Genomic DNA, 11,218 nt, shown 5'->3' with positions numbered 1-11,218 from the left:
TGCAAGTTTGAACTTTTATTTTTGTTTTCTTGTATTTGACTTTTTTAATTTTTGTTTTACTTGTTGATTTTAGAAACATGGCATCTTGGAATTATGAGAGTTTTGATGTTGGTAATTCTACTTTTGATCTTCCTTATGCATATTGTGGAGAAAATCACCTATGAAAAAATTATTAAAATATTCTTGAGAGCGAGTTATGTGCACCAACTCAATCTTATGTGTGGAATATGTGTGATGATCAAGATGGTCACTTTCATGGTTGTACTTATATTTCTTATCCTCCCCCAACCCCTTACTATGATAGTTCTACTTTTTTTGGTGAAGTTAATAGGAACGCAAAACCTATGAAAGCTGACGTGAGTGAGATCAAAGATATGTTAAAGTGTTTCATGGAACAAAGTAATGAGAAACAACCGCAAATACAAAAGCTATGTGATACTATCCAAAGGCAAGAGGTAACAATTCATAACATGGAGGCACAAGTGAGTCAATTAGTTGAAGCATTTAATGCTCAACAAGCTGATATTGTGGATAGTAGCCAAAAGGAGCATGCATTAGATGCAGAAATTGCGGTACCAATAGAGGAGTCCATAGTAGAACACCAATAATCAATCAAACTAGAATTTGAGGATGTCGATGTTGTAAAAGAGATACTAGAGTCAACCAAGGACATTGAGGATACATATTTAGTTGACTCTAGTGTCATTGGTGTTGAGGACGTAGACAATCTCAATGTTCATGTAGTTGAGCGCATTGGTCCACACTCCAAATATTTTTCCACATTGTATTTGGATGATGATATAGAAATAGAGTCACCCAAGCCACTTGAGGAGTCAAGGAATGAGGAACAATGTGCCTACATTCTGGAATTCTTCTTGCAAAAAATAAAACGGGATTACACACCTCATCTAAAGGCCAAGAAGTGCAGAATACTACATTGTTTCCTTGGGCCAGTTCGATTTGTTCCACCACCTCAGGAGCATAATTATAAGCTTGAAGAAAAACTTGGGGTTCAATTCATAAGCGCGAGGTAGAGACAAAAAGTGATACGCGTCGTGCCGCGACGTTAAATCAAGCGCTTGTTGGGAGGCAACCCAACTTTACTGTTTTATGTTATGTTTATTTTTATTTTTTATTATTGTATTATTATTGCAGCGTTGTTTTTGATTTCTCTAAGAGAATGGGAAGTAAAGCTATTGGAAGAAAGCAAAAGTAAGGGAGATGGTCAGAACTAAGTGTGGGGTGCCCGCACAAAGAACCAAGTTTGGGAGAAGTCTGAGTACACCATGAGCTGCTAATGCATCGGCTTTTGACCTACTAGGGAGTTTATTTTACCCTCTTGTATTTATGGGGGTGCATTGGGGACAATGCATAATTTTAAGTGTGGGGTAAAGAGACTGTTTGGATGTTCCTGTGCTATTTTAGTTGTGTTATTGTATTTGTGTTGAAAAAAAAAAATTATGTAGTAATAATCCCTCTTGGTTTTTCTTATGGCCATAGTTCTTTTCCAAGGGATGACTCTTTGAATCGGATAGTAGTTTTTTTGTAGGCAGAATCTTCATAAAAGTTTTGGACTTTTCCTGACGTTGGATTTGTTAGACAGTTTTTTTGAGGGAGTAAAGTCTAAAGAAAAAGAATGCAAAAAGATTTTTCTTTTTCTTTCTTTTGTAGAATTGATAATGGAATGGAAAAACTTGAGTATCTACGCTTTTTGACATATTTTATGCTGGGGCTTAGAGCTGTAACATTTGAGCTGATTATCTTTTTTGTGTTCTATCTGGCCACATGCCTTGAGAATATATGTGACTTTCTTTTGACGCTTAAGTTCATTTGTTGACTCCTATGATTACTTTCCATGTATTGAATTAATATGATGACTGTGCTTAGTTATTTAACTAGAGTGTCGGGTATGAGCCGTCCGGAGTGAATCATGTGCATTGTGTGATGTGAGGTCTTGATTATATTCTATGTTATCCTGTGTTAGTCTAGAATTTTTCCCGTGTGTTATTCGAAACGAAATAAGTAAGCTTTATGAGTCTTGGAGGTGATGTAGGCGTTTCTTTGATTGTCCATTGAGCTAGTATGACACCATAAATAAAATTAATCCATAGATAGCCCATTTGAGTCTATAGACCTTTTCTTTGGTACCCACATTACAAGACGATTCCCTTTTTGGTCTTAATTAGATCTTTTGAACCTTTACATCCGAAAGCACTTAAGTCGCTAGAAGAGTAAGGTGAGAGTTGAGGTAGCTTTTGAGTGGAACCACAGAAAGGCCAAAAGGTGCATGTATGTTTTGAAAGATCATTAGCCAGGCAACCCAAGTATGGAGAGTGTTGGGAAAAAATGAAAAAAAATAGAAAATACACCTCCTATTCCTCTTAATCCGAGCTAGTGAATGTATAGTTGTGCTTAAAGAAGAAGGGCCAAATTGTATATGATTTCGTGGCATTGCTTGAATTGGTCATGAAGAGTATGTATTTGAAAGTTAAGTGTAGTGTATTAAAGTGCTTAGGATGGTTAGTCACTATACCCAAATATATCCTACCCATCCCTTAACCTATATTACAACCTGGAAAGACCTAATTGATCCTAGACTTCGCAAGCTTAAATTAGTAGAGACATACACTATAGGCAAGCCTATGGAACGACCTCGGGATGCACATGAATTTCTTTGAGAGAGTGAGCGAATTCTTTCGATTTGTAAGTCCTTAAATTGTACTTGAATGCATATTTGAGTGTGTGAACTAATTTCTCTCTTTGGTTTGTGGTGAGGGCACATGATTTACAAATGATTGGTAAAGTCCAGGCATTTTCAGTTGACACAACAAGTTAGCCATAGTAAGGAATATATTGGAGTCATCTCTTGAGGTTAGGATGTTAGAATAAGTCGCATAAATATTTTAAATAGCCTTGGCATGAGTCTACTTTTGATGAAAGATGTCAATAGTTCTTATGTTAAGTTCTAAGTGTTGGTATAAGCCATTGTCATTGGTATGATGCTTGAGTATATTTAGAAAATGTGTTTCTTGCCATTGTGCTTAATTTTGAAAGTTGCTCGGGTTTAAGTGTGGGGTGTTGATAAACGGCCAAAAATATATATTTTTCGGTGTACTTTCATCTCATAACTTGTATGGTAACGGTAGGTTACATGATATTTTGTAGTGAATTATACTCATTACGTGCATTCTTATGTATAGGAGCAAGTTGGACGAAAAGTGAGCAAAAGAAGTTTATTCGACATCAAAGGACAAAAGAAGAATTTTGCTCGTTCACTCTCGCGAGCACACGAGAGAGTGAACGAGCTAGCTGAGGAAAAGCTTGAGGAGGTTAGGATGTTAGAATAAGTCGCACAAATATTTTACATAGCCTTGGCATGAGTCTACTTTTGATGAAAGATGTCAATAGTTCTTATGTTAAGTTCTAAGTGTTGGTATAAGCCATTGTCATTGGTATGATGCTTGAGTATATTTAGAAAATGTGTTTCTTGCCATTGTGCTTAATTTTGAAAGTTGCTCCAGGACGAGCAAGGGTTTAAGTGTGGGGTGTTGATAAACGGCCAAAAATACATATTTTTCGGTGTACTTTCATCTCATAACTTATGTGGTAACGGTAGGTTACATGACATTTTGTAGTGAATTATACTCATTACGTGCATTCTTATGTGTAGGAGCAAGTTGGACGAAAAGTGAGCAAAAGAAGTTGATTCGGCATCAAAGGACAAAAGAAGAATTTTGCTCGTTCACTCTCGCGAGCACACGAGAGAGTGAACGAGCTAGCTGAGGAAAAGCTTGAGAAATACAACGGGTTATGGAAAAAAGGCATGGAAGTGCACGAGAAACCTAGAAGGAAAAGAAAAAGAGAAGCACTTCTCTCGTTCACTCTCGAAGAGAAGCACTTCTCTCGTTCATTCTCGCGTGCGCACCAGAGAGTGAATGAGCTAACCTAAAAAGGTTGTTCTGAAGTGGGCTTGTATTATTTCGCCCTATGCAAACCCTATCACATATAAATAGTCCTTAAACTCACTTATGAAGGGGATGGGACGTTTTTAAGGAGTGAATTTCGACTTAAGGAGAAAGAAATCGACCGAAGGAGGCAAGAACACACTAGGAGCGAGGCAAGAACACTTCTACGAGTTTTTCACTTCCTTCTTCCTATTTTCATTATTGGTTATCAATTCTAGTATTGTAGTTTTGCATACTATTATGAATAACTAATTTGTTATCTAGGGTTTTGATGGAACCTTTTGTAGGATGAATTCTTATTACGTGTTTATATAATTGAGCCGTTGGATTTCTCTACTTATTCAACTACGTATTTATTGTTGTTGATTGAATGTGCATCAATTGGTTGTGCCTATTTAGTGTGTATTGCTTGGAAAATGGTACATATTTAGGTAGTTGTTGAACACTATCACTCCTAACGTATGTGAGGAATCAATACGGAGGGTTTAAAGGTGGGATTAGGAATAACGAAACCTTGGTGCGATCTTAATGAGCAGTGAATTAGTGCCAGCTAGCGTAGTTAGGAAGAATATGTCTAGTAAATTCTTGTAGTTGCTCGGAAGAGAATTACGACACCTGAAGTACTCACGATCGATAGAGAATACTTAGGCGAAATTATAGAAAACATAGCGGGGAGAATTCTGACAATTGGGGAAATCATAACTCTAGACCTCCTTAGTCTTGTTAGTTGATAATTTTACTACTTTTTGTATATGTCAAATTACTTAGTTTAAAATAAAAAGTACAATCTTTATAACTATGAAATTATTTGAACTTGTATTTCTTAGTAATACTGAACAATTGCAGCTAAGCCTTAGTTTTCTGTGAGATTCGACTCCGGACTTTTAGACCGGATTATATTTGCAGCGACTGTTTATCCTTTTTAGGACTAGAGTTGGGCGTGATCAACAGTCTACTTGATGGTTTATATGCCTCGACAACATTTCCTTACAAAGAATGAATATGTAAAGAGATATTGGGTCACCTTGACGGATACCTCTAGTAGGCTTGAAGTAATTGGTGTTAGTACCATTTACAAGGATAGCGATGTTACTAGTGGTTATGCAACTCATAATTAAGGAGATAATTTTTTGTGGGAATTTGAAGTACATAAGGGTTCTATAAATAAAAGACCATTCTCAATCAATAACTTATAACACAATTTAATCTATAAAAGGATATTTGTCTTTTGTTCAGATTCCTAATTTCACTTATTACATGTGATATTAGGAAAAAATTATTTTGCGGAAGGAGGAAGATTTTCTTGAAAGTGTGAAGAAGAACAATGCCACATCTTTCGGATGTGGGATTGAGCTTTCATTTTCATACTTTTTATCCATTTTATTGACCGTTAAGCCGCAATTATAAATATATTTTGTTCTTCCTTTTCTTTTGTTAACGTGGTTAGTGATGACGGCATAGGATACAAAAAGTTCAGTCTCTCTCTTTTGAATCCCAGGAATTGCCTCAGGGAAGAGGCCAGCACCTAAAAAGCCATCTCGATTGGTGTCATTGTTTATCTTTGACTAGTTGTCTAAGAAATCCAAAGAAAAAAAGAAGAAGAAGAAATTGTCCCAAGTCTTGTTGTGAATCAATGTGATCCACTAAGTGCAAAGTAGGTGATGGTGATGCCACAGTAGAGGTTACCTGACTTATAATATAGCAGCAGCTTAAAGAACTTTTGGGGCATCCTCATTTCTTAGACTTGGCACTATTTGATAATGTCACTTCAATTATTTGTCTAGATTAATCTCCTCCCTAAAATACACAAAAGTTATTAGTTTATCTTGCTGTTTTTTGGTAGAGGTAGATCCACGATATATGTGCGCTCACACACTAGTCACTAGGTATATGTGTTGCACATATATAAACCGTGTAAGTTATCACAAACTTGTATCCAACTATAATACATAGTTAATTAGCTCATTTTCGTACACGCTGATCAATAGGTACGTGCGTTCCACGTGTAACCCATGTAAGTTATCAGTAACTTGTATCTAAATGTAATAAATAGTTAATTAACTCATTTTGGTAGAGGACGATTCCCATATATATGCGCACACACACTTATCACTAGGTAAGTGTGTTGCACATGTAATCCGTGTAAGTGATCACAAACTTGTAACCAACTGTAATAAATAGTTAATTAGCTTATTTTGGTAGAGTACAATCCACACTATATGTACACGTACACACTGGCCACTAGGTACGTGTGTTACACGTATAGCCCGTGTAAGTTATCACTTACTCGTATCTAAATATAATAAACAGATAATTAACTAATTTTGGTAGAGAATGATCCACGATATATATGCGTGCACACACTAGCCACTAGGTACGTTCGTTGCACGTGTAGCGAGTATAAGTTATCATAAACTTGTATCTAGAAGTAATAAATAGTTAATATACATATTCTAAAATTTGTTTGATTGAGCTATAAAATAAAAAGTAATGTGTACAACAGTGTTGTAAATAGCGAGCGCTACGTCGCTAATAGCGAGTAGCGTAGCGATGCGAGACTGTGTCGCTTCTTTCATCTGTTGCGTTGCGATTTACATAAAGCGACCGCCTCTGCTTGTGTAGCGAGAGGCGACAGTGTGGCGAGAGGCGACTGAAGCGTCGCTTTTTTAAAATGAAAAAAGAAAAAGGGCAAAGACTTAAGAAAAAAGGTCGTGATTAGGGCTTGACTCTAGAAGTTTCTTTCTTCTTCAACTTCGAACAACAGAGCAGCCAAGTTTCTGAAAAAAGGTCGCGATTAGGGCTCGCGATTACTGTGCCATAGTCTTCTTCATCAAGTTTCTGCCATCTGAAAAACCAGGTATGCTTCTCTGAGTTTCCTTTCTTTCTTCTTCTTCTTTCTTCTTTCTTTCTTCTTCTTTCTATTTGTTTTGCTCTGTTTTTTGTCGAGAACAACAGAAACAGAGTCTGCTTTTGTGCTCTGTTTTTCGAGCAAAATAACAAAGGCTCTTCCCTTCCTCTTTCTTCTTCTCTTTTTTTTTTTGGCTATGTAATTCGACCAACAGCAGAGGCAGAGCAGAGGCAGTAGCTCTTTCTTTTTAGGCTCTGTTTTGTTTGCTCTGTTTTTTCAATTATAGACTTAATAGTCTTATAGAGTAGAATTAATAGCATATAGAATCTATTGAGTTTTTAATTTTTGAATTGATATATTTATAAACATATTATTGTTATTGAGTTTTTATATATATATATATATATATATATATATATATATATATATATATATATATATAATATTTTATGTTTTTGTATAAATTATCGCTTCACATCAAAAAGGCGAACGCTTCGCTGCGCGCCTCTCGCCTCAGTGAAGCGGGCCCTCGTCGCTATTTGTCGCCGCACGCTATCCAAAACACTGGTGTACAAAAAAGTTTAAGACTACAATTTTTACTTTGAGCAATTAACAATTCAGTGCAAATCCACCTTTACTTCACTAAAAACTTGGTGAAATGAAAAAAAAGATTAGAGTAAGTAATTGAAGGTAAACTTGTATATATACTCATAAGGCATCATTTTCTGTATCTCGTAAGTCTCTCCTCATTCAAGAACAAATTTTGACACAAATGCAGTTTGCTCTCAAAGACATCTTTCAAGTCTGCTAGAAAGAGGAGTTAAATGGATTGGACAGTTAAATATCTAACCTTTTCTGGGCCGGTCTGTTGGACCTTGTAATGGACTTTATCCTAAACATAAACTGGACAACTCATGGGCTATTTGCTAAATCTAATCCTTTTAAAGAGAACCTAAATCCCCTCGTTTTGATAATTGAGAAATTTTCGAGGGCCAATTGTACAAAGTGCCAAATTCGGTGGATAATAAGCCTCGGTGGATAATGAGCCGCCCACCCCTCTACCCTCTCAACTTACATATCAAGCTTTTGTACATGATATGGTTCGCTTTGGTAATATGGTTAACACTGACGTGTACCTAATCTTGTTTCTTTTCTGGAAAAAAAAAGAACCTAATGGATCGAACTTGAACTCCGGGTGATTGGACCGCCCCGGCGGGGTCACTCTAACGCAGAGGGCCCTGAGAAGCGCAGGACTTCCGTAACTGATCTTTCACAAGATGCGCTCCTACCACTTAACCAAAACCCCAGGACAGAAGCTGAATCCCCTCTTTCTGCTCTACTTCATACCAATCACTCCCTTTCCTTCCCAAAGAGCCAAACAGGACATGGGATTCAATGCATCAACAATGTCATTACTTTCCTACGGAGCATCACAACAATTATTCAACTAATACCATATTCTGTGGCAGAGGATAACTAGTAAAGAGACAAGAACAGTTATTTTATTTGAATGTCAACTCAAGCTTATTATTACCTTTGTCACAAAATAATTAGGAACCTTATTCTAATATGCTAAACAAAATTGTTCTGTATAAGCCAAGACCTCAATTATGTAGTATGTACTACAATCACATGACAACATATTCAAAAACGTATTCATACAATAGTAATAATAAGAACACTTCCTACTACATCTCCACATGGATGCAAAGTTATTTACAAACAACAAAGGAGCAACATCATCCAAAACAAAACATAAAACAAAAGAAAAACATAATATAACTCATAAAAACATTCTACTATTATACAACACAAAAGCAAAGTTAAATTATAAATATGCTTCAATAAAAGTAGTTATTTTTTCTGAATTGTATCTATCAAAAACAGTTTTTCTAGTTCCGTAGATAAAGCAGAGGTAAGGTATACATACACGTCCTTTCTCTGACACAACTCCTGGGATTACACTTGATTGTTACTGTTGCTTCAATCAAAGTAGTGATGAAAAAACTTGCGAATACTTCTCATGAACCCACCTCTCTTCTTTCCCCTCTTATGCCACTTAGCCTTTTCTTCTTCTTCTTCAGCATCGCGATAATGAAAACGCTTCCTCAATTTCATTCTATCAAAGCTATATTGGTCTTCACCATAATACTTCGCATAAAGCTTTGATCTTTTGTCATCCTCATTATCATCTTCTTTATCAAATCGATGAGCCTGGAATTGATTTTGACGTTTCAATTTCTTTTTACCAAACTTCACGCGATCATCGTCTAGAAACTTCGAGATCTTACCAAGCTTCTCGCGATTGTCGAGAAACTTCGAGATCTTCTCCTCTTTGTGGTCATCGTCTTCGTCATCGTGATGGTAGTGGGGGAAATTGACCCGATCCGCCGGAATTTCACGCACGCCGACACGGTATACAAACTTATCAAAGTCAATGTTTTTGCCGGAAGAGAGTATCATGTCATTGCCATAAGGGATCTGACGCCGTGATACCGGATACAGGTGGTGGAAATGGTGGCGACATAGGCGGAACGGTAGGTTAGATCGGAGCCGGAATCGACGGTTGATCGGCCGGAACTTGACTAAGGTCAATGGCATCGGATGGACGGAGTGAGTCTCTTCGTTATCGGCGCTTTTAGGAAGGCTAAGAATAGGCGCCGAATCGTCGAATTCCGGTAGAGTATAAGGATGTTCGGGGCGGATGACGTCATTTTCTGAAGGGAGTTGGAGGTGCGTGACGTCATTTTCCGGTTGATTTACAGGAATACGAGCAAAGGAAAGCGTAAATAAGAGGAAAAGTACGGCGACGGAGAGTTTCGTCATGGTTAAAAGGTGAAAATTGTTGGAAAAAAATTGGCGTGGTTTACGATATATATATATATAAGGTGTGGTATTCTGGCAGTTTAGAAGTGTATTCGATTGATTCCTATTATTATATAAATACACCAAATCTATATTTATATATTATTATTATTAAAAGAAGAGGAGAAGTCAAGTGGCGGTCTAAAAAAGTCACATTACATAAATAGTTAATAATTAATTATTTAGTTAATAATTAGTTATTGATTATTATATTTAAATTTAAATATTTATAAAATAATAAAATAAATTTATATCTATATATTATTAAAAGGAGAGAAAAAAATCATCTCCTTAAACCAAGTGACAGTCTAGAAAAAAATCGCATGACATAAATAGTTAATAATTAGTTATTTGTTATTATTTTTAAATTTAAATATTTATAAAATAATAAAATAAAATATTTTATAATAAAAACGAAAATAAAAAAAAATTCATTCAAATAGGAGAGTAGTTTCAAGTTGAAGTTTTTAAATTATTTTAAAATAAATAAATTTACAAAAAATAAAAAACTAACAATTTAAAATTTCTTTGTTTTTAATTTTTTTTGTTTTTCTTTTTAAAAATAAAAAGTATATTTAATTAGAATTATTATTGATAATAATAGAATAAAATACAAAATTAAACAATATGTACCTTCTATTATATTATAAAATGAAAGTAGCATACAAAAATTTAAATAAAGTAATATGCTTATAAATATTGAATAATATAATGAAGAAAAATACAGAATTAAAAAGTTATTTGCCTATATAAGTCTCATTAATTTAATAGAAATTTTATTCATTAAAATTCAGATAATATTATTGAGAACAATATCACACCTCCTTTTTCCCGAAGGGATAGGGGATAGGGAGTTTTTCCAATTTAAGTGACATTATTCGAAATGGGATTCTTTATTTATTCAGAGTCGCCACTTGAAATAATTTATGGTGTCCCAAGTCACCGATTTATTTTAGAATCCCAAATCGAGGAAAATTGACTCTTATTTATGGTCTGCGAACACAGAAGACCGGATAAGGAATTCTGTTAACCCGAGAGAAGGTGTGAGGCACTCCCGAGTTCCGTGGTTTTAGCACGGTCGCTCAACTATTAATAATTGGCCTAGTTATCTGATTTAATACATGTTTTAAACCTATATGTGCATTTTTATACCTTTTACCGCTTTTATTAAATTACTACATTTTAAACTTTTATGGAATTAATATGAGACGAGTTACGTTGTCGTACACTCGTTGTTTATACACATCGCAAATCGCGTCATGTGAAACACACCCGCAATCTACAACGTGTTTAATTTTATTTATTATTATTTAAAGTCGTGGTCGAGTCACATAAAACGCACACTCGAATTGAGGATTACGTATCGTGACCATGCCACGGGAACCGTACCCACAGTCACGATGATTTATTATTAATCGCGCCTAAAGCAAGCTACGATGTTCGAATATTATTCAATTACTATTTTTTTTTTTTGACATTATTGTAAGGTCATGAGGTATGTATATTGTTATGGAGGAAATGAAGTAAATTAATTACGGAA

General features: G+C 35.4%; 1 protein-coding gene across 1 annotated transcript; it reads right to left on the bottom strand.

Moving 5' to 3' along the window:
• Positions 1–8,398: 8,398 nt before the first annotated feature.
• Positions 8,399–9,721, bottom strand: LOC107794690 (uncharacterized). Its single transcript, XM_016617205.2, has one exon. The coding sequence runs from the start codon at positions 9,637–9,639 to the stop codon at positions 8,797–8,799; it is 843 nt and encodes a 280-aa protein (XP_016472691.1). The 5' UTR covers positions 9,640–9,721; the 3' UTR covers positions 8,399–8,796.
• Positions 9,722–11,218: the final 1,497 nt, after the last annotated feature.

The sequence above is a fragment of the Nicotiana tabacum genome, chromosome 15 (assembly GCF_000715075.1).
Source record: "Nicotiana tabacum cultivar K326 chromosome 15, ASM71507v2, whole genome shotgun sequence".
In the NCBI taxonomy this organism is placed as follows: Eukaryota; Viridiplantae; Streptophyta; class Magnoliopsida; order Solanales; family Solanaceae; genus Nicotiana; species Nicotiana tabacum.
This window is presented reverse-complemented; position numbering and strand designations above follow the sequence as displayed.

What these genes read in the sequence shown, in the direction of transcription:
- LOC107794690 (XM_016617205.2), bottom strand. Translation starts at nt 9,639, where the DNA reads ATGACGAAACTCTCCGTCGCCGTACTTTTCCTCTTATTTACGCTTTCC.